This window comes from Motacilla alba, chromosome 11, assembly GCF_015832195.1.
Source record: "Motacilla alba alba isolate MOTALB_02 chromosome 11, Motacilla_alba_V1.0_pri, whole genome shotgun sequence".
NCBI lineage: Eukaryota > Metazoa > Chordata > Aves > Passeriformes > Motacillidae > Motacilla > Motacilla alba.
Window position 1 is genome coordinate 19,194,749 of NC_052026.1, and position 23,915 is coordinate 19,218,663.

Here is a 23,915-nt window from a genome sequence, read left to right on the forward strand (position 1 = left end):
TGCTTATTTTGGAGCTCGAAGCTGGAGATGGAAAATCTGTTGAATAATCTAATGCACTTTGCTGAAAGAGCAGGCTTGACCTGCGGTCCCTTTGTGTCTCACTCCCCTAATGTGGTTTTAAATACCTAAATCTTGATGTGTCTGTCATCTTATCATCGAGGTGATCCCAGCCAGAGAAATCTGCTTAACAAAAGACTCTTTTCTCCAACACTTCTTCCTTCTTTTTCATATTTTTATAGCTGGAAAACACTTCATACTGCTCTGAATAACTACTTGTTACTCTCCATTACAAAGGTGTGCAGGCATTTAATTTTTTCTTTTAAGCAGGTGCTGTGTCTGCTTTTACCTCTGCTTTTGAGGGCTTCATACACTGAAAAGATTAATTATGGCTGAGTTGTGGAATAACAGAAACAAAGTACATGCAATAAGGACTTGGATCACAGAGGAAGCAACCAGAGTTTAACACCAGGGCTTTTGCTAAATACTCTTTTCTCAATAATTGTTTCTTCAAGAGCCTTCTTGAAATCTTGGCTGAATGTTTTTGTAGTTAATTTAGAGATCTCCAAGTTCCTGTGCACGAGCTGAGCTTTTTGCTGTGGTTTGTGCACAAAAGGCTTCAGAAACCTTTTCAGGAACCCACAGCCCCTTTGGGACCCTATTAATTCATGCTCAGTGAATGCTTTCCTCTGTAAATTGTACTATTTTGAGTTTCTGGGGGAATTTGTCAGACCTGAGCTGCTTGGTTTGGTTTGGTTTGTTTTTAAATCTCTGCAACCATCAGAAATCTGTCCTGGCTGTTGATGGTGCTTCATCTTTTGGTTTGGGTTACAGATTTTTGCTGACAGCTCCTCAGCCAGTCTGCCCATCATTTAGATAGAAGTCTTCAAGAAAGCAGGAGTCTCTGCCCCAAATATTTGTTGCTTTTGGTCTGAAGTTGCACATTATCAGAGGTGTGACGCCAGGAGAGCACTGAGGGCTTTTTGTTCTGGAGCAGACTGTGGCCTGTGGGACTCGAGAGAAAATAGGGCTGGATGTGTTGAATTTGGCACGGGGGACACTCCATTTGCACAGGGACAGAATGTTTCCCTGAATTCCCTGTCTCTCATCCATAAATCCCTTTATCACTTGTTGATTGTTTCCAATTAAAGGCTGTTCCGTTGTACCAGCTCTGTATCCTTCCCTCTTCCCCATCCATCACAGAAGGCAGAGCTTCCCAGAAGTTTAGGATAGGGATTTTCAGATTCTCCACAGGAATGGGATTCTCCAGCCTCCTTCTCCTCCTCCTGCCACCAAACCCATGCTAGGTTTGCTGCTGTAACAAAAAGTTGTCTTTATTAAAGGCTGTCAGGGAGATGGTGCTGCACTGCCAGGAGAGCAGCTCCTGGGTAAAAATGGGAATAAATCCAGTAAATACAAAAAAAAATGGGAATAAATCCAGTCAATACCTTGGGATCCTGGCTGAGAATTGGGCCTGTGGGAATCCATGAGCTGGGGGTGCTGGTGGGTGGGGGGCTGGCCTTGATTCTGCCCCTCAGGTGAGACCCCACCTGCAGAGCTGCCCCAGCACAGGAGGGACCTGGAGCTGCTGGACAGAGCCCAGAGGAGGCACCAGATGAGCAGAGGATGGAGCAGAAAGGCTGGCAGAGCTGGGATTGTTCACCTGCACGGGAGAAGCTTTGGGGTGACCTCACTGTGGCCTTGCAGGACCTGAAAGAGCTGCAGGAAAGACGGAGAAGGACTTTGGACACGAGTTGGAGGACAGGACACAGGGAATGGCTCCCACTGCCAGAGGGCAGGGCCAGGCGGGATAGTGGGAAGGAGTTGTTCCCTGGGAGGATGGGAGGCCCTGGCACAGATTCCCAGAGAAGCTGTGGCTGCCCCTGTGCAGGCACCCAGTTTGTGGCGAGCGGCAGCGGGGCTGGCCCAGCCCCATCCCCAGTGGGCACAGCCGTGAGAGGCGGCGAGCAGCACCGACAGCAGCGAGCACGGGGCGCCCGGGTGTGCTGAGAACAGCCGGGGAGCAGAGGCACAGAGGGTGTGCTGAGAACAGCCGGGGAGCAGAGGGCACAGAGGGTGTGCTGAGAACAGCCGGGGAGCAGAGGGCACAGAGGGTGTGCTGAGAACAGCCGGGGAGCAGAGGGCACAGAGGGTGTGCTGAGAACAGCCGGGGAGCAGAGGGCACAGAGGGTGTGCTGAGAACAGCCGGGGAGCAGAGGGCACAGAGGGTGTGCTGAGAACAGCCGGGGAGCAGAGGGCACGCAGGGGCAGGGCATGAACACGAGGGGATGAAAGGCTGGGCTGAAGGGCAAGGAGGGAGATGCTCGCAGCCTTCTGAAGTGACAGGACGTTACTCTGTATGGGCAGGCACCTGAAGCCTTCTGGTGAAGCGTGGTGTTACTGTGTATGGGGAATGCTAAAAGCCTTCTGGAATTGTGTGCTGCTACTCTGTATATCATGGGATGTGCTGTGACACCCCTGGAAATGCCCAACGCCAGGCTGGAGGTGTTCAGCTGTACATGGAGAAAATCCAGAGGTAAATGGAGCTCAGGTGTTTTCCTGGACCTATTTTTTTTTTTTGCCACAGGTGAAAAACAGATCACAGGCATCTGGTTCTGTTCCATATGCATTTGTGGCTAATTGATAACAAGTATAGAGATAAAAACATTTAAGTTTTTTGTCTTTAATGAGAGTGGGACAGTAGTGAATGGAACTGTAGATTAATTGCACTCAATTAATGAGCCCGAATCCATCCTGGTGTCCTTGAACAAAACTCGTTGGGGGTTGAACATTGGCTAATTAATGTGGCTAATTAATCCTCAGGTGCAGCTTTGTACCAGATGGAATGTTGGAATTTGCTGTATTTTTGTAGGTGTGGATCATTGAAATGTTTGTTTTACCATTGAATTTAATCAGCAGAACAATTTAATTGAGTTTGGAGAAGGAGACTTGTCCACCCACTTTGCAATGTGCCGTTTGGCAAAGCCTCCTTGGCCCCACATCCCCCAAATTCCAGAGCTGTGCTTCTGCTCATTGTTTCCTTGTTTACAAGTGGGTTTGGGATCAAATCACGCAAAATTGAGAGTTGAGATGATCTTAAATGAGGTTGTAAAGCAGAGAATGTGGTGTGGAATGAATTGTAGGGGGACTGTTCTAGATTTAGCAAAAATACTTTTGCTTCTCCATAAAACCTTTAGGAAAACAAACAAACCTGAAAAAATATAATCAAGGCATTGGTGTATAAACCCCAAAATAGCCAGAATTCTATTTTTTAAATTTATATATATCTATATATTTATTCTTTCTGTGAGTTACAAACCCCTTGGCCAACCTAATTGCATTTTTATCAGGAGGATTTTTACTGATTATAATAAACTATCCCACTATGCTAATCCAGACTTTTAGAAGAAATAATAATTCCTCAGCCCTTATCAGTGAGCAGTGGCTGCTGAGTCTCTTCCCTGTGTTCGCTGCAGTTGATATTATAACTCATTAGGGGATGTAAACCACTTTATATCCTTTTATTTCACTCAGTGATAAATAAATTAACATTGGAAACCTTCAGGATTTTTGCTGGTTTTAACTCAATTTAAGAGCTAATTGTTCCTTCTTGGAATTGCTTCTGAAGACCCTGAATTTGCAGGAGGATTTTAATTGATTTATTTGGGAACAAAGCATGGATTGAGGAACAGAGGATCAGGCAGGGTGAAGGGTTTCTTTTCGAGGTGCAGGTCCATGAATCAGCCTGGAAAAACATTTCCCTGGAAGCAGATTCAGCCCTGGAGACAACCCAGCAGTGCCTGGGGCTGAGGGGGGAGTCAGACACAGAGTCAGAAGTTCAGGGTGAGCTGTCAAGGTTTGATTTGGAGAAGCTTTGGAGTTGCCCAGGTTTACAGGAATTCTGCAGCAATCCAGGTTTATTTCTCCTTTATTTATCCTTGGCCTTTCCTGGGGCCCTACCTGGCAGCAAATGTGCAAACAGTGAATTTTGGGAGGCCTGGACAGGACCACAGCTGGACTTTTGTCCTTCCTTGGGATGGAGGAATTCCCAACCTTTCCCTGTCTGTCAGCAGTCTCTGGCACGGGAGCAAACGTTTGTTTGGGATTCCATAAAGAATTACAATTCTTTAAAATATTTGAGTGCTGGGATTCTCCCAGGTGGAATTCTGGGGCTGTTTTCCTGGAGGATTGAGGAGGAAGGGGCTGCAGGAGAATGGCACAATTGTTTGGGATCTGTTCTCAGCACGTTCATTTTGGTTACACTCCCAGTGGGGAAACAGAGTCAATATTGACAGTGAGAAAATCATCATTAACGCTTCATGAATTAAAAAATCCTGCTTAGAATCACAAGATTTTTAAGGAGTACAGACGATGTGGAAGCAAAATTTGGATATTTTTGAGTAAAATAATTTGGTAAAGTGAAATTTCAGTTTTGGGGCTGAGAATTTGAATGGTTTTTCATAATTTCATGGATCGGGCCACAAAACCGTTGCTTTTCCAGCCTTTTGAGTCCCCTGTTTTCAGTTCTGATAAAGAGATCGAGGGGTTTTCACACATCATTTGTGTTTTGTCTGATTTTGTACATGAGGGAAGTCAGTGTTTGTCACCTTCATGCCTGCACTGGGCAGTGTCTCAGCCTGCAGGAATTGTTGTGCCTTGGGATATGTGCTGAAAACCCCAAATTCCTTCTTGAGGTGTAGTAGAGAAGTTTCTCTGAAAATTACAGTTCCGTCCTGCATTCAAAAATTGAGTTTTTAAACAGAACAAATGAAATAAAGGCATTATTAGATTATCTGTCAGCTCCTCTTTCTTTATCCAGAGTTCTGTTGTTTCTTTGGCTGTGGAATGAAAAAAAAAAATAAAGCCTCCCAAAACTTGACATCGTTAATTCCTTGGAAAACACGACAGTGCTTTCCAAAATCTCCTAATTTGTCACAAAACTTGTCAGCCTCAACCTCTTGAAGTTTAATTTTATTTTGCCTTCCTGGCCACGTGGATTTCACGGAGAAGATTTCTGTGGTCTGTTTATCAGCAACACGAGTTGATTATTGGAAATAAGGGCTGGGATTTTGACGAATTCCAAATTCCCCCAGGATTAGGAGGAAGTGGCATCTTGCATTAATCAGCTCCCACAGCAGAGTTCTTGTGGAATTTCACATTCCAGGAGTGTTGCACTCAGATATTGGGGAGCCAAGTGCCCAGGAATTTGGTGATGAATTGGAGGCGATGTCTGGCTTGCAGCATTTCAGGGGAGAGGGAAAGGTCAGTTATGGAATGAAACCAACAACTCACCATCATCCCCTCAGCTGGGTTTTGCAGAGTTCAGTAATTCCTGCATGGACGGGGTGGAATTCATTTATAAAACTTCTCAGACTGACCAAGATTTGAACTGTGGATTCCTTCTCCCCACTGCAGTTTTCCTAAAGTTAATGGTTTCTGATGAAATATCATTTCTGAGAGTCCAGTAATTCAAGGGAGAGCTGAGCAAGTAGCAGCTGATGATTTAGGCCTGAGAAAAGGATGGAAAAAGTGTGCTTTGGATCTTTTTAATTGCACTGCTGCTGTTTCAAATGTGCCTGTCAGACATAAACCACCAAAATGAACTTTGACAAAGAGGTGGTTTTGAATTCTTAAAAAGAATTTACACTGGAAATCAGATTTTAGCTGATAAAGCTCCTTCAGGTTTCAGGTGTGTTGCCAGGTTTGATATTTTACTTTTTTGCTAGGAAATTGGGCATTTCCCTGTAAACTTAGCTCAGGATAAATGTGAAACCCTTTGATTTGGGGGGTTTGCAGGATTGCTGTTCCCTCTTAGCCACATGTGGATAAACAGTTTATTTATTGCCATTCAGCTGAAACACTTGCTTTGGGTCAGAGACCTCAGGGAATCCTTTTAGTTCCATTTAGATTCAACATCCTTTCATTGTAAGGTTTCTGGGAAGGGTGAAAAAGAGGAATACATGGCAATCACACAGGATTTGGGTTTAGACACAGATTAGGGGGACATTTACCACTCTAATTACTGTCTAAGAACATTTAAAATCAATTATAACATACTAAAATGTGGGTTAAGTTTGCCAAATCCCATTGATGAGATGAATTCCAGGGAAAGCAGAACATTGAATTCCATGGCTCCGTTAGCACAGCCAGAATTATTATTATTATTTATCATTATTATTATTATTATTATTGAATATATAGCACTAAGTATATCAATATTAGTACTATATAATAATATACAATATATTATTAATAGATATATAATATTATTATTATTCCAGGAATAAATGGAAAGGTGCAGGAAGTGGAATTTGGTTGAGGCCTTTGTAGGGCTCATCTTTCCTTTCTGCCTAAAGAAACAATTATAAAATGATTATATTTAATAAAAGAGGGCAGGTTTTTACCTCATGCATGTTGGAAAATGGGATCATGTTTAGTGAAACTCTACAAATCTTTATCAGCGTGAAGCAGAGCACTGGGTAGTGAAAGCCTGTGTTACCCACAATATATTTAATTTCTTGAGCAGACAATAAACAGAAGGGGGCAGAAAAGCCTTATTTTTCCTTTTGGGTTCTAGCCTGGCAGAATTTAAATATTTTGGGTGGTACAATCACTGGGAATTTGAAAATCCAGCAGTAAAAGCAGACCCTGGAAACTTTTCCTCTAGGCTGGGGAGTTAATTCTGCCAGTGCCAGGAAATGAATGAAGAGGAGAGCAGGTAATTGATTAGTGATTAAAGGGACAAGGTGTGGAAATGACAGGGATTTAGGTGGTGTCCCAGGATAATTTGTGTGCCAGTTTAGAGCAGTTTAAAACACCGGTAATTCTGTTTTTAAAAATTGCAAAACCTACCAGTCTTGCTTTTGGAAAATCATATAATAATTGAAATTTAGTCATTTCAAACACTCGAGTTTGAAAAAAGAAATAATTTCTTTATTTCAGTGGGTTTGGAGGGCCCCAGTTTTACTTGAAGCAGGATGGAAAGGAGGGATTCCCAAGGATGAAGCACCCAAAAAGGCTGGAATTGCTGATCCTGGAGGTCTTTTCCACCCTTTGTGGCTCCAGAACCTCTCCCAGATCTCGCTGAGGTTGGAGCCCCTGTTCCATCTGCTTTCCTTGGCAGCAGCTGCCACTTAACTGCTGCATTTCCAGCCCTAAAAACCCCTAAAACCCCTTGGAATGTCTTTCCAAACAGCATTCCCCCCTTTTTTTAAGGAACTGTACGTTTTTGCATATCTTGAGCTCCATCTCTTTGTTCCATGAGCAGGAAATCTGCTCCCAATAACTCCTGAAATTGTGTTTTTCATACCAAGGGAAGAGCAGGATTTCTTTAGGGTGCCTTCAGGGGAATCTGGAAATTTGAGATTTAATCCTTAATTTCATTCCAAGCATCCTTGGAATGGCTGGAAAATGTCTGTGGTGGTGGCAAGGGCACAGAGCTGGCTGGGAACTTGGAAAAGCAGAATTACCTGGTGGGAATGATTTACAAACCCCCAGAAAGAACTCAGGGGTGTTTGCAGGAACCCGATAATTGTATTTATTTGTTACCTGGTGATCAGTGAGGCTTCACTTCCTGTAATTAATATTTTGAAATCAAATTTATTACACTGCCTCTTCGACCCCCAAGATTTTAGTGCTTAAATCTAAATTTGATGTAGTGCTTAAATCACTCTTCTGCCAATACCAGAATTTGTCAGAAAATCAGGAAAATCATCTCAAAGTAACTAATTGTATCATGAAGGACTCCAAATCTTTCTCCTGATTCAAACTGTGTTTTCTAAACATCCAGAATTTCTGTTTTAATCAATAATTTCACTCCAGGAACCAGGGCAGCTGCCTCATTTCCCACTGAGCACAATCTCCACGTGCTGCTCCTTATCTGGCTCAGGAAGTTAAGGCTCAAAGAAGGGTAATAACTGTAAATTTCTTCCCAGACTGGCTGAAAACAAGATATCTCTGCTGTTGTATTTTTATGAGTACATTTATCTTCAAAAAGGGTGGTATTGACCTGCTGGTTATGGCATGACCCAAAAGTAGAAGACTGATAATTAATGTAATTTCTAGCACTTTTCAATCCTGGTTATGTCACACGTTGCCTGGATGAGTATTTCCCCAATTTTAATTAATTTCCCCAATTTTAATTAATTTTCTCATTTTTAATTTCCCCAATTTTTCCCCCATTTTTCCTTTTTAAAAATATTTTTTAAAGTTTTCTTCCTCATTTTTATTAAAAAAAAAATTTCTCTTTCTATTTTTTCTATTTTTTCTATTTTTTTCTAATTTTTCTTGGGTTTTTTCTGATTTTTTTTTTTTTGTTATTTTTCCTTGTTTTGTATATTTCTTAAAGGCAAAATGTTCCTTGGACCCTGTGTCACCACACTTAATTTTTACGGTTTCAGCTGTGTTCAAAAGAAGAGATTTTAAAATTTTGCTGTATTTTCTTTAAACCAAGATCTAAAATAATTTGTGTCCCCATCGAGGTGGTGGAAAATCCCTGGAGGAGCAAGCCTGGCTTGGGAACAGGAGGGTTTGAGTTGATGAACTCCTTGGAAATGGGTGTTGCTGTTTGGTTCTCCAGGTGGGTTCAGCTTTTCTCAGACCACAATAATCCCCAGGAGAGCTTAACAGCTTAAAAAATTGGATTAAGATTAGAATTAAATTTTAAAAAATTAATCTTAAAGCCGGTAATTTACGTTTTCCTGCCTCCAGCCAACCAGAGCTCCTCTGTAGGTAAAGATGGATTTTGTAACTTGGAAAATCTCTGATTTGTACTGAGTTGAAAATTCAACGTTGACTGTGTTTAAATTGTTTGGACAAAGCAACATTTGCTTTATCTTTCATTACAAATTGCTCCCAGGGCTCTCAGCTCTCAGCTCCAGGAGTTTTTCCAGCCCTGCCTGGTGGGCTCTGGCTTGTCCTGTTCCTGGGGTGTCTGCTCTGGGGGACGTCCAGAATCCAAAGAGAATCTTTAATCCTCAGCTCTCTGAAAATGATGGATGCCGCTGCTGCTCTTTTGGCAGTTGCCTGTGCCTGGACCACGAATTTGGGAATTTAAATTTGAATTGTTGAGGTGCCTGTGCACAGTGTGCTTGTTGACAGGTTTGTTCATTTTGGGGCACCAACCCAAAGCCATGTCATGGATTCTTTGCCAGTTTGTGGCTCTGCTGCAGGGGGAGATCCTGGCTGGGTTTTCTCTCTTGTTTTTGGATAGGGATCCTTAACTCTGCCAGCAGCAGGCGAAGGAAGCAGGTGGCCATCAGGAGGAAGGAGCACTGGGACATTATCTGCCTAAATAATGATGAAAAGATGTAAAAAGGGGCTGTTGTTAAGGATGAACACGAGTGTTAGTGAAAGATAAACTAGGGATAAAATAAGGAAAACAGCACTTTGTACAACAATATTTGTTATATTTAGATTTTCTCCCTGCTAGGGATAATTGTGCTATTCCTCCACACTTGAACTGTACATTTAAATTTTAATTTGAATGGGAAATACCAGAGTTCAAGGGCTCTTTTCCAGCCTGGCTTTCCTTTAGGCTGGAGAGTTTTCCAGCAGGAATTCCAGCTCCTCTTCCCATTAATGCTTCTCCGTGAGCTGATCCATGGGAGTGAGGACAAAGGGAAGAACCTGCCTGAAAATCTCCCTCCAAGTCATTTCCAGGTTTTTTAGAGAAACGCTTTTGATCCTCATGGAAGAAAGAAATGTCAGTTCATTCCTTCTGCCTGATTTTTCTCTCTCTCCAAAGGGAAAGGATGGTCCTGGCACTGCCAAAAGCTCTTTTCTGTCTCTGGCTGCACTCTGGGTGATTGGCAGGTTATTGGCAATGGAGCCCCAGCCTTTAAGATGAATGATCAGATCTGACTCACACATTTTCCATACTGAAAATGACCTTTGGCAGCAATTTCCTTATGCAAAATATAGACTGGCCTTTTGTATTTAAAAAAAAAGTAAAAATCAGATGCTAAATATGCAATCATTAGTTGGCATGTTTATTTTTTAGGAATATTTTCACCTGTAATTTGACAGCTTATTCAGTAAACTGCATTAAAATTTCCCATATATCTGCAGGTTGCATGCATTTAAATTTTTTTTTTAGAGAGTTATGTCCAAGAAGAGGAAAATTGCTGCTCCAGTCTCTCCAAGTCCTAATGCTTGTGGGGAAAGGAATATGTGAGCACAAATGGAAAGTTCTGGGGCCTGTGCAGTCACTCTGGGTTTGAGAAACTCCCCATGACCCCTGGAATATTTTCCTTCCATTTTCCCCCTGAGTACTGGCAGCATTCAAAATTGCTTCCCTTGAGGTCTGAGGGAATATCCAAAGCTTTCCTCCTCCTCCTCTGCGTTCTCTGTGTTTTAGAACAGAGAATGGTTAAAGTTGTTTCATCTTCAGAAAGAGATGGAGAGATGGAAGAAAGGAATTGGAATAATCCAGGGATGCACTTGGCTGTAATGAATTTTAATGGATTTTTGTCAGCTCGGCCCAATATTTTGATTTTGTGTAGAATTCCATTTTTTATTTTGTGTCTATTCATCAGATTTCTAAATAAATCTGAAAACAGGGGCTGGAACATCTCCCAGGGAAGCAAATTCTTCATCACCCTGCACAAGTCCCTGCCAGGAGGGTGCAGCCAGGTGGGAATTGGGCTCTGCTCCCAGGGAGCAGGGAAGGATGAGAGGGAGCAGCCTCAAGCTGCTCCAAGGGAGGTCCAGATTGGACATCAGGAAGAATTTCAAGCAAGTCCATAAAAATGAACATTCCTAAGACAAAGCAACCCCCCCTCAATTCCTTATTTTATGCCAATTTTTGGTGCTAAGGCTTTTATTTTTTTCTTCAGATACAAACTTAATAAGAGCAAAATGCTAAGGACTTTCTAAATGTAATTTTATTGCATTTATCTCTCCAGTTGAATTTAATTATTCAGAGTCTTCATTAAAAAGAAGCTTTGGTAAGTGACATTTTAAACAGGCCTTCAGAAGTGATTGCAAGGGAGATGCTGATAAAGAACAGTGTCTGAAAGGAAGTGTAAAATACTTGAACATTTTAAACTGGGATGTGAGAACTTGCAGGGCAGCTGTTTGGATAATTTGGGAAATGTAATGAGCACACACACGGTGCTGCTGGCCTGGGAGCTGCCAGCACTGCCACATCTCCCTCTTTTATCAAGTGTTTGGGGGGGTTTAAAATGTTTGGTGCAGAGAAAAGAGATGGAAGTTGTCTTTTTTTCAAAAATAAAAATGTCTGAGTTTTTCCCCTTTGACTGGAAGTGCCCTAAACCCTGATTCTCCAGAGAATAACAGGAAAGCAACAGAAACCCCCCATTTCTTTCTTTCTTTCTGAAATCTGAGCTCCACGTGCACACGAGGAGCTCTGGCAGAGCCTGCCCTTGCCTGGGATGAGCCAGAATCTCCCAGAGCCTGCCCAGGTGTGCACCCAGGGCTCTTGGGGCTGTTGTCCTTGCCTGGGATGAGCCAGAATCTTCCAGAGCCTGCCCAGGTGTGCACCCAGGGCTCCTTGGGCTCCCTGAGGAATCCCAGCTGTTGGCAGCAGCACAGGCAGTCCCTGGCAGGGAGAGGCAGGGCATTGCAGCCTGGGGCTTTTAGAGCCAAAAAATCCAGGGTCAACATTTTATTTGTGCCAAAATTGGGATCCATTCATCCTCAGCTCCACGACAGGGCCTTATCTTTCCTTGATGATGGATAATTCGGCACTTGAGGCTTACGCAGACAAGAATGTTCAAGTGTGTGCTCTGCTGCAGCTGCAGGAAACGCACTTGCTGTCACCAGATTGGCTTAATTTGTGTTTCAGTAATTAGCCAGGGGAAAATAAATGACCCCCAGTCACGTTTGGGATGTTGGAGCAGTGACAACAAGAACGAGCTGTTTACTGTGGGGAGAGCAAAGAGGAACTAAACCAACATTTCTCTCCCTCAGTTCTCCCTGAGCAAAGCAGGAACAGTTAAAGTCTCGAATCCACACCTGGGAATATTGAGTGTGGTGTGGCAGTAATGTGAATAATCCCTGCAAACGGAGGAGGTGCCCATCTGCATGTGGAGACAGTTTGTTTCATATTTCTTTTCCTTTTGCACTCCAGTGTAGACTTAGCATGTCTCGAGTTTTCCTTCTCCATTGTCATCGGGGGGATAAGAGAAGCTTTTTCTGGTTTCTCACACATGAAATTATTTTGGTGTTTGGATTTAGGTTTTTTAATGTGTGAAATGCACACCAGAAGAAGTTTAGTCTTGTTTTTATTCAGTTACAGTCTGGTCCTGTTTGCTTTGATGCTTCTTGCGCTGCTCATCTCCCCACCCTGGAGGACAACACATGCCCTTTAACCATGCTCGTCATCCACTTTTGCAATAAATCCTTTCAAATTCTCTTTTCCTAGGAATTATCCTTCTGAAACTGATGCATTCCCATGTAAATTTGCCACAGTACCTCTGCAAACACTCCGATTCTCCCAGAAAGAATTTGGTGGAGCTATGATTTACACACTTCCCCCTGTGTGTCCTGAATTGATGAATTCCTTATTGCTTCCCCGGGGGTCGTGGGCTTTTATATAAATTCCATAGGAGCCATCCATCCTCTGGAGAAATCAGAGTGCTCGAGGTGGTGCAGGTGTCAACCTCGATGGATTGCCGGCCTCAGCGGTGCCGGGAGAGGGGCGAGGCCCAGACCGTCCCTGGATTACTTAAACCAAAACCCTCCTCATGGATTATTTATAAGCTTTGCTCCTTTACATTCCTGTTCCCTCTGTGATTATTCTTTTTTGCAGTGTCGTCCCTCAGACCACGGTGATCCTCAACAACGACCGGCAGAACTCCATCGTGGCCAAGATGGTGGGGCAGGAGGAGCCTCTGAGCAGAGCAGCAGATTCCCTGGAGAACATCCTCAGCAAGTGAGTGCCATTCCTGGAATCCTCCCTCCTTCCCTCCCTGGGCAGGGCCAGTTTCAAAGGCCAGTTTTTCCCCTTCTATTTGAAGGGAAAAATGAGGAATCCTTGAGGTAATAATGGGGGAAAGATTGAACCTGGGCTTGGATAGGTTCTCTTGCTTCCCTCTTGATGGGAGAGAACATCCTGGAGGAGCTGGGATTATCTCTGTGTTAAGTTAAAGAAGGGTTTCCTGTAGCTGTGGATTTTTTCATGGATGCATAATCCCTTGGGGGCACACCAAAATCCTGTATTTAACCAGCTGAAGGAAGAATATGCAGTCCAAGGAAAACTTGGACTATCTAAAGTGAATTTTAAACAAGCAGACCTGGGGATTCTGGGTGGAAAATGGTTGTAATTAATATATTTTTATAAATTACTTGGATACTTCTTTTGTTTTGCACATGGGGCCTAGACTTTTCCATTGAGGCAGATGTAGGAAGTTGATACCTAAGATTTTTTTATTCCTCCTGCTACGTGTGACCCAAAGGGCACAGTCTTAACCAGCACAAAGGGAAATTTAGGTTGGATGTTTGAAAAAAGTATTTTACTGAAAGAGTGAGAAAGTTCTGGAATCATCTGCCTGAGGAGGTGGTGGAGTCACCATCCCTGAGTGTGTTTAACAAAGCCTGGATGTGGCACTGGGTGCCAGGGTTTAATTGAGGTGGTGTTAGGGCGTGGGTTGGACTTGATGATCTTTAAGGTCTCTTCCAACCTGGGATTCTGTGTGATTTTTATTCCACTGGATAGCTCCCAGTTCCACAGGAGCAGAGTGGTTTAAAGGAGCTGATTTTATCCAACACATTTATTTTGTGATTAGTGCTTTTAATTCCTTCACAACGATGGGCAGGGCCACGAGCTGAACTCAGTAACTCTGAAATTTGGATATTCCATGCTCACCTTCCTGCTGAGGGACTGTTCTCTTCAGGTGACCTGTGTTCCTTACCCACATTGTGATTTTTTTTTTTTAATTTTGCTAGATAGTTCTACAGGAGTAGAGTGGTTTAAAGGAGTCCATTTTTTACAACACATTTATTTGGCCCTCACAACGACGTGCAGGGCCACAAACTGAACTGAGTGACGCTGGAATTTGGGTATTCCATGCTCATGTTCCTTCTGAGGGGTTGTTCCCTGGAGGTGACCTGTGTTGGCCCTCACAACAACATGCAGGGCCACGAGCTGAACTCAGTAACTCTGGAATTTGGGTATTCCATGCTCACGTTTGTGCTGAGGGGCTGTTCCCTTGAGGTGACCTGTGTTGGCCCTCACAACGATGTGCTGGGCCACAAGCAAGTGACGCTGGAATTTGGGTATTCCATGCTTATGTTCCTTCTGAGGGGTTGTTCTCTGGAGGTGACCTGTGTTGGCCCTCACAATGATGTGCAGGGCCATGGCTGAATTCAGTAACTCTGGAATTTGGATATTCCATACTTATATTCCTTCCGAGGGGTTGTTCTCTGGAGGTGACCTGTGTTGGCCCTCACAATGATGTGCAGGGCCATGGGCTGAATTCAGTAACTCTGGAATTTGGATATTCCATGCTCATGTTTGTGCTGAGGGGCTGTTCCCTCGAGGTGACCTGTGCTGGCCCTCACAACGAGGCGCAGGGCCACGAGCTGACCTGGCACTGGAATTTGGCTGTTCCATGCTCCCGTTCCCTGGAGGTGACCCGTGTTCCTTGCCCGCAGCGCGGTGCCGGGCCGCCGGCAGAACACCATCGTGGTGAAGGTGCCCGGGCACGACGACAGCCACAACGAGGACGGCGAGAGCGGCTCCGAGGCCAGCGACTCTGTGTCCAACAGCGGCCAGGTGGGCAGCCAGAGCATCGGCAACAACGTCACCCTCATCACCCTCAACTCCGAAGGTACGTGGGGTGCCGAGGGGAGATTTTGCCTTTTTTTTAATGTACGTTTTATGTATCCTCAGTACTCTTAGTGTGCATACTTGTAATTCATTAGCTCTGGTAATTTGGCACAGTCCTGGTGTTGTGTTAGGCCTGACATCCTAAAGGCCTCACATCCTAAAGGCCTTGTCGTGTGAGGCCTCAGAGCCTTAATCTATCTTGAGAAAGCAATGATGCCCCGAGAGGCTGCCTAGAACAGAGGCTGGACAGAGTTAAAGGAATAAAGTAGGGATTTATTAAAAGGCCTTCAAAGGATGCACCAGTACAAGAGCCTGGCCAGGGCGCCGGGCTCTGCTCCAGGGAACAGGGACAGGAGCAGAGGGAACGGCCTCAGGCTGGGCCAGGGCAGGCTCAGGGTGGACAGCAGCAGGAATTTCCCCATGGAAAGGGGGGTCAGGGGTTGGCAGTGCCCAGGGAGGGTTGCAGTGCCCATCCCTGGAGGTGTCCCAGTAATTCCTGAGGTGGCACTCAGTGCTCTGGGCTGGGGACAAGGTGGGGATGGGCCAGAGCTTGGACTCTGATCCTGGAGTTTTTTTCCAGCCTCAGTGGTTCCAGAATTCTTACTGCTCTGTCAGCTATGCCAGGAGCAAAGCTGCTAGCATCAGGAGGATGTTTGTTGTGTAATTCCTTTTCTGCCTTGGTCTGGCACAGATTTGCACAGACAAACATGATGTTTGACCCATTGATGTGCATGTAAATTCTGAAGAAACACATAATCCATTAATGTCTGCAGATCTGATTTCCCTCAGACCTCTGGAACACTCATCCATTCAAAATCTCTGAGACTGATGAATGCTTTGAGGATCAGATCAGTGACTCCCCTCCACCTGCCCTTGCCCTTGCACGGGAGGGAATTGCTAAGTGACTTCACCTGCAGGGTGGCACAAATTCAATTCTTAATAAAGGAAGAGATGGAGAATAACAGGGCTGGTGTGCAGGGAGAGGAAAGTCACAGCAGCCCTTGGCTTTCATCAGCTGGGACAGAATTCCAGGTGACTCTGAGGTGTGCAGAGGTAAAACCTGGATGGAGATCCCAGCCCAGGACTGAGACCAAACACCAGGAGTTTAGGACAGCTCCACTCCGTCATCCTGGCTCTGGAAAGCACAACTGAGCTGGGCTTAGAGTTGGGTTTGTCTGACATTGAGCTGTGGATATTTCCAGGATGTAGGGAATGGATTTCTATACAGGCACTCTTTGCTCTCTGCTGGCTTTCATGTAAATGTGATCATTTAAAAATAAGTGTTATTGCCTTTCTATCCCTGAAAAATAATGCTTCAGAAGCTTGGAGCCCAGTTCCAGTAATGGTGTAGAATAAGGCTGTTTTTTTGCTGACTGAACACTGTGACTTCAATCCATGTGTTTTTTAAAATCCAGTTAATTTTGGCATGCTTGTGTTCTTATTGGGAGTTTTGGAGTGCAGCATCTTCTCACTTCAAACACAGCAGTGCATTTATTTAATTGTGAACATTCTAATTAGGCTTAAAAACAATGAGCCTTGTACAGTTCAGTGTCTTGTGCAGAACAAAGAGCACAGGAAGAGCTTTTTTAGTTTCACTGATACACTTTTGGAGCAGGAGAGCCATTAAGTGCTATACACTAAACATGAGGACATTTCTTTTGTAGTGGTTTATTTTATAGTGGTTTATTTTGTAATGGTTTATTTTATAATTGTTGCATGGGATGGACGTGATGGCCCAATGTTATTTTCCTATTTAATTTTCACACACTGCACCTTCAGGGTGGTAAGAGAAGGAGAAGTTTGGTCTGTTCAGGTCTTTTGAGACTCTTTTCCTGTGCTTTCCAGAGATTCTGAATGCTGCAGCTGGTCCTTAGTGTCCTCCCTGCACAGAATTCATTTGTGGATCAATTCTTTGGGCCATCATAGCTCTGAAGACATGGGATCATGGAATTATACGGGTTGGAAAGGACCTTACAGCCCATCCAGTTCCAGCCCTGACACCTTCCACTATCCCAGGCTGCTCCAAGCCCTGTCCAGCCTGGCCTTGGGCACTTCCAGGGATGGGGCAGCCTCAGCTTCTCTGGGAAATCCATTCCAGGGCCTCCCAACCTTCCAAGGAAGGAATTCCTTCCCAATATCCCACCTAACCCTGGAGTGAAACCATTCCCTGTGTCCTGTCCCTCCAGTTTCTCATGCAGAGAGCCCCAAGCTGGAAATGTGACCATGTGTTTTTGGAGCAGATAAGGGGACACTGGCTGTTAATTAAGGGATGACTGATGTTTTTTCCAGAGAAAACTCCTCAGTCACGTCTTGTCTCCTCAACTTGGCATCTGAAGCAGTCATTTGATAATGGCAGCATTAAACAGCACTCAGGATTTGCTTTCCAAGTGGGAATCCAAGCAGCTCTGTGTCCCAGACTTATCTGTGCACAGGATTTTCCAGCTCAGGCAGGCTCAGCTCTCACCCGTGGGATGAGCACTTGGAGCTGTTTCCTGCCAAGCTCCTCAGGACAGGCACAGACAGTGCGAGGAGCTGGAGCAGAGCAGGAGTGAACCTTTTGTACCCTAAAACACAATGATGTGGTGCTGATGTGGAGACACTGATGAGGACTTGTGAAAGCCAAAGAAAATTGTAAAAATTGAATTGCTTTGGGTGTTTTTTTTGGGAGCCAGCAGATGAACAAGTTTCTTGCAGGTGTCTGCCACAGGGGTATTTGGAGTTAACTCTGGCCCACCTCCACCCAAATCTAACAAAGATATATTCAACAAGGAACAAAGGGCAAAATCCACATTAGAAATCTGATTTTCTGATGTGAAACACATTTTCCAAGGTTTTAAAATGCCCTTTGAGTCCATGGGTTTTAATTCTCTGAATTTTTTTGGATCTTTTTTTATCTGAACTTTTTATCTGATCACTTCCTTCCATGAGTCATAAAATAAGGGAATCTCTCTTGGATCTCACCAAACTGAGGCTTATTCTTAACAAACAAGTGATGCCTCACTGATGATGTGCTGAGGCTGAAGAACCTGTGAGTGCAGGATCTGTTCCCAAAATACCTCCCGGTCCTGGATCCACAGGGAGTGAGCTGGGACTGGGTCTCCTTCAGCCACAGCTTTGTGTGCTCTGGAATATTCACCTGGAACATGAGATTCTTCTGGGTTTGAACTGAAATAGAGCAGGGGCAGGTGGGATACTGGGAAGGAGTTCCTCCCTGTGAGGCTGGGGAGGCCCTGGAATGGATTGCCCAGAGAAGACTCACAAAAAATCAGTAAATGTGATTTACTGTGGCTGTCTCTGGATCCCTGGAAATGTCCCAGGCCAGGTTGGATGGGGCTTTGAGCACCCTGGGATGGTGGAAGGTGTCAAGGGTGGAACTGGATAATCTCCAATGTCCCTTCCCACCCAAACCATTCCATGATTCTGGGATTTTTCTTTGATATTCACAAGAAAGGAAACCTTTCTTTCCCCACCCCACAAGAACAGTCCAGTGAAAAGCTCCACTCTGTGCCCAGGCCGTGTGTGTTGCTCCTCAGGCAGAACTCCCGGTGTCTGAGCTGCATTTTGGGCTGGAGGAGGTTTTGCTGAATGTGACTTTAGAGCTCTTTAACCTTTCTTTAGCACAGCTTTCAATCCCACTGCTGCATCTGGAGGTGAATTTACAGCCTCGTCCCTCCCTTCCACGGACTTAATGATTTTAATTAATAAAGTCAGTGCTCTGCAGTCTCTGCCAATTAATCACTGCCCCTGTGAACTTCTGCTAATTGACAGGAGCTCATTAAAGATCACAGAATCATGGAATGGTTTGGCTTGGAAGGGACCTTGAAGCTCATCTCGTTCCAACCCTCCACACGATGCTGACGTTGAATCTTCTATACATCAGCCAAAACATTATTTAATTTCTCTAGAAATGGAGGTTTATTTTTGTAAGTTAGGATTTGTTTTTTCGGGGTTTATTTTAATTTTTTAAAGATTAATTCATCTTTCTGCCTCTCTGCACCTACCAGTCTTTTGCTGCCACTGCCAACTTTGCACCCAGCCTTGAGAGTAAAATAAACACAACTTCTTGGAGTGATGGAACATGTTAATTCCAGTGTTTCTGTGGGCAGGTGTTCCCTTTTGTTTTCCCTAGTTTTAAAGGAATGACTGACAGCTCCTGGGGCTACAGCAGAGCCTGGCTTTGCTTTTAGGCTCATGTCAGACCAGGGGAGCCTAACCCAGTGGAAAAATGGAACAGCTCAGTGTCTGTCACTTCCCTGGTGGGAGAGCACGTCCAGAGCAGCCCCTGTCTGGTTTTTGTTCTCTTGACAGGGCTTTTTTTGCTGCTGACCCCACACTGGCTCTTCCTGTTCCCAGAGAATTCCTCGTTTGCGTGGCAGCCCTCAGCACGTCCCAAACAGGGATGGGTGGTCAGCTGTGCTGGGAGATAAAAGAAATGCAGCAAAAAAGAGTCAAAACCAGCATTGGAAAGCAAACTGGCTTCAGGAGAATGGAGAGAAAAGCAAATTTTGTGATGCTGAAAAAAGAACAACGGAGAGAAATTAGAAATTGGTGTGGGGGGGAAAGGGGCTGTGAGTGCAGAGAGGGACTCTGATACAGTTGGCAGGGCTTTCTGCTCTGGGAGGAGAAATGATCAGTGGTGATCTGATACTTGGTGTAAAAAAGGCAAGGAAGCTCCTTTCCCCTGAAAGGGCAGCAGGGTCCTCAGGAGAATTCACAGAATCAGGGAATGCCTGGGGATGGAAGGGAACTCTGGAGATCATCCACTCCCAGGCAGGGACACATCCAGGTGGGTTTGAGATGTCTCCAGAGAGGGACACCCCACATTGTCCCTGGGCAGCTGTGCCAGGGCTCTGCCACCCTCCAGGCAATGAAGTTCTTCCTCAGTTAATTAAAGAATGAAAAATGAGAAGGTGTGTATGAGCTGGGCTGCCGGTGAGTGTGTGCAGTTGTGCTTCCCTGAGCTGAAGGGAAGGCTGTTCTTTGGGTGTTCTCTTCCTCCCCAGCTGAGTTTTTGGAAGTCTTTAAGGAGCAGCAGCAGCAGGGTATGGCTGTGCAGTGCTGGGGGGGTGGAGTCTGGCTTTTCCAGTGCATGCCCTAAATAACCCACACCTAGATTCCACCCAGATATCACCTCTAAAGCCTGGTAATGCACCTACAGAACCATTCCACATGCATTGAAGGATATTTCAGTGCTGGGAGACTACAATGATCCAAATTTAGTCAATAGTGTTTATGTATTTAATTGCACGGATGGAATTTCCATCCAATTCCCAATCTGTTTTCTCCTTCTTTATCCATTCTCCCCCGCCCCACACCAGAGCTCAGGGCGTTTGTGCCTCACTCAGAACTGGCCCTGGATTTCCTCTTTCCACCAGATTTTTGGGTGCCAGTCGTGTGTTTGTTCCCTGCAAAGTGCCAGATGTGTTGGCAGCCTGGCAGGAATGATTCTGATCTAAAATAAGGAATAATTCAGCTTTTGTGCCCTCACGGAGCTGCAGTGGATTCATGGTTAACTTCAGTCATGCTTAATGCAAAATGGTTATAAAATAAATTCCCTTTCTGTTTGAAAGGAGGAGGAAAATGCAAGAGATAATTTAGTGGGGGGATTGTGGTCATAGGTCAGAATAACAAGATAATGTCTTTTTTTCCAGGCTGGGAGCAATAAAAGAACAGTTGCATGTGGTAAAAACAGTATGTTCTGGACTCTGTGCCAGCAGAAAAAAGAGAGGATTTTGCAAATTGAACGAAATCTTTGGTTCATGTAGGTTAACAACATTTGTTAAAAAAGTCTGCAGGCAAAAGGTGTTCCATAAGGAATAAAAAATCCTACATCCAACAGCAATCCTGTGAGCTGTAAGGCAGTAAGGCTGTGATAGGCTGGAGGATAATTTATTCAGGCTTCCTAGAATTTCTTTGAAAAACGTACACATTGATCCGGAGATGTTTTTGCTTCGCCAGATCTGCCCAAATTTCTCTAACCCAGTCCATTTATCTTGAGGAGCAGCCTGTTGTTTTCCCTGATAATGGTAACCAGACTTGTGGTGAGGCCAGACACAGTGGCATGCAAAACAAGGCACAACTCATCCAAACCACTTTATTTTTCAGATGGCACCTGGTACTGGGAGCAGAAAGCAGCCAGTGTGACCTATCCTGGAGGAGAATAAAAAAGAAAGGATCAAATTAAGGCAAAAAAAAAAATACAAACAATTTGCAAGCGTATAAAAATATATTCAGGACAGGGCCTGAAGTTTTGATTTCAGCAGGAAAAAAATATGAGGGATGAGTTGCTACGTACATCAACAATAAATAGTTTTCCTTGCAAGTTACTGAATATAAGGAAGAAATTCTTCCCTGTAAGGGTGGGGAGACACAGGGTGCCCAGAGAGCCAGGGCTGCCCCTGCATCCCTGACAGTGCCCAAGGCCAGGCTGGACAGGGCTTGGAGCACCCTGGGACAGTGGAAAGTGTCCCTGCCATGGCGGGGGTGGAGGAGATGAATTTTAAGGTCCCTTCCAGCCCCAGCCATTCCCTGGTTGTGTGGCTGTGCTCGTGCTGATAATCTGCTGCTCGCAGTGATAAATCAGGATTGCACAACCCAACGTTTGCCTCATCCTGTCGTTACTCAGCGCTGCGAACTCAGCCCTGACATGTGGGGTGACTCAACCCAAAGGTCGTGCTGGAAGAGCAGCTTGGAGTGTTTGGAGTTGCTTTTATGTTCTATTTTATTGAGTTCTTCTGGCTTGTAGTCTGATAAACCCCAGGGCAGGATTTGGAATTCCAGATGCTGCTTGCTGTGGGTGCTGCTCGGTGTGAAAAAGAAATGCTGTCTGACCTGAGCTCTGTCACCTCCTTTGGGGACTGGAAGGGTTATGGAAACCAGGAACTGGGGACTTTGTCTGTATCACAAAACTCTGCTCTAAGATCGCTTCATGAAAGAAAAGTCATTAATGGAATTGGAACTGAACGTTGTTCACAATAAATTACTGTAAAGCTCTCTGTGGAAGGGCTGAGTGACCCCTCAGTCAGCAAACCTTGTTTTACTCCACAGTTGAGCAAACATGGAAATCAACCCCAAATGGTCCATGTCAGTGGCCACTGAAATATTGCTGGACTGTTTCCTACCCAGCTCCTATTAGCAGTGTGAGGAATTCTGGAGGTTTGGTTTATGTCTGGAATGGGAGTCTCATCCTTGGCTGTGTGTTCCATCCTCCACTTGAGGTGGGGTCGGTCCTGAGCTCTGTTCCAGTTTCTGGTTAGTCTTGAATCCATCAACTTTTGGCATTGTCTGCACAGGTTAATTGAAGTGAGAGCCTAATATTCCTCTGAATTTAATTTATTTATTTAGTTAAATCCCTAATTTTCCTTTTTTCCCCCCTGACAAACTGGGAAAGAAATAAAAAAGCTTCTTGATGTATAGAGTGTGTGTAGGTAGGTATAGCTGTGGTACTGATGGTCTTATATTTGAATAAGAGGGAAGATGATTAGTGATTGAATAATTATCTTTCTGCTGGGCCTGTTCCTTGGGAAACTATTATTTAGAAAATAATATAGCCAGTAAGTATGAGGAAAACCCCAAATTATGTTTGGGATCTCTGGTTACATCCTAAATTATTGTAATTCCTTGATGTACTCCTTTTAAAAGATTAAACAGGTTAGCGTTCGCTATTGATTATAATTTCCTGAATCTATAATCTTGCTTAGCCTTGCTTTGATCTCATGGGTTTGGGGTTGGGGAAAAACAAGGTTCAAAGCTGTTGACTGCTTGAAATTTGCTGTGCTTTGAGAATATCCCAGAGTTGCAGTAACCTTCATTTTTAGGGGATGAGAGCACTGGGCCTGCAGTGGTTTTTCCATAAAAGAGATCTCTGAGAGCGAGCTGGACACCTGGGCTGGCTGCACCAGTTGCTGTGTAGGTCAGAATGTGCCCAACAATAATTTGTGGCCACTGCTGGGTGAATTTGGGTTTCTTTCAGTGGCCGCCGGCGCGATCCCGCTGCGCTCAGACAGCCAGGAGGCAAAGTGGGGAGATGATGCAAACCTGAGAAACCTTGGCTGTGTCCTGAGGCTGCCTCCTTGCTCAGCTTTGCCCCATGTGTGTTTCAGAGGATTACCCCAACGGGACGTGGCTGGGCGACGAGAACAACCCCGAGATGCGGGTGCGCTGCCCCATCACGCCCGCCGACATGCTGCACATCAGCACCAACTGCCGCACGGCCGAGAAGATGGCCCTGACCCTGCTGGATTACCTCTTCCACAGGGAGATCCAGGCCATCTCCAACCTCTCGGGCCAGGGCAAGCACGGCAAGAAGCAGCTGGATCCTCTCATGATCTACGGGATTCGCTGTGAGTGAAACGTGGGAGTCGGGCGTGTGGATAAGGCAGAAGGGGATGTGTTAAATGAGATTTTAAGAGTGTGTTTGATGTGTGGTGAGATGTTCTGGTGGCTTTTGTTTATGAAGAAGGTTTAGGGTTTTGAGGAAGAAATCCTAAAGGGCTGGTTTACTTCAGTTGGTGGGTAAATGTCGCCATGATATTTTCTGAAAAATCCCTTTGCCAGGATTTTTTCTCCTGAGAAGCTGAGAAGCCTCAGAGGAAAAGAAAAACAATGATTATCTGCTGCTGTGGAATGCAACAGGTGCATCTTTGATTGGTCCATGCTGGTTGTTTCTGATTAATGACCAATCAAAGATGCAGCTGGGTCAGGCTCTCTGAGAGTCTCGAGCCTTTGTTATTTATTCCTTTCTATTCCTGTCCAGCCTTCTGATGAATCCTTTCTTTCTATTCTTTCAGTGTAGTTTTAATATAATTTTTTTAATATAATATATATTTTAATATAATAAATCAACCTTCTGAAAAATGGAGTCCTGATTCTCATCTCTTCCCTTGTCCTGGGACCCCTCGAACACAGCAGCAGGTATTCACCAGAAAACTCCTCAGTCTTTTATTCTGATTTCTGACATCTGTGCAACCATCAGCTGCGAGTGTAGTAAATATTGCAGAAATAATAGTAACACAAATTTCAATACTGTTCAAGTGCTCAAACCAGCATGGTCTTGAACCATAGTTTTTGACTTCCCATTTATGTCTCTTTTTTTAAAGACTTGCTGAGGTTGTGATGGGAAAAGTTG

The 23,915-nt window shown here is 44.6% G+C and overlaps 1 protein-coding gene across 4 annotated transcripts in view; it reads left to right on the top strand.

The window, feature by feature from the left end:
- The window catches only part of LOC119705404 (BTG3 associated nuclear protein), a 112,027-nt gene that overhangs the window by 14,194 nt on the left and 73,918 nt on the right, over nt 1-23,915 (top strand). For all 4 annotated transcript variants that reach the window (XM_038147752.1, XM_038147753.1, XM_038147754.1 and 1 more), the window contains exons 5-7: nt 12,770-12,892; nt 14,614-14,789; nt 22,891-23,130. In XM_038147752.1, the coding sequence (XP_038003680.1) occupies nt 12,770-12,892; nt 14,614-14,789; nt 22,891-23,130 (539 nt within the window). The remainder of the gene's footprint in view (nt 1-12,769; nt 12,893-14,613; nt 14,790-22,890; nt 23,131-23,915) is intronic.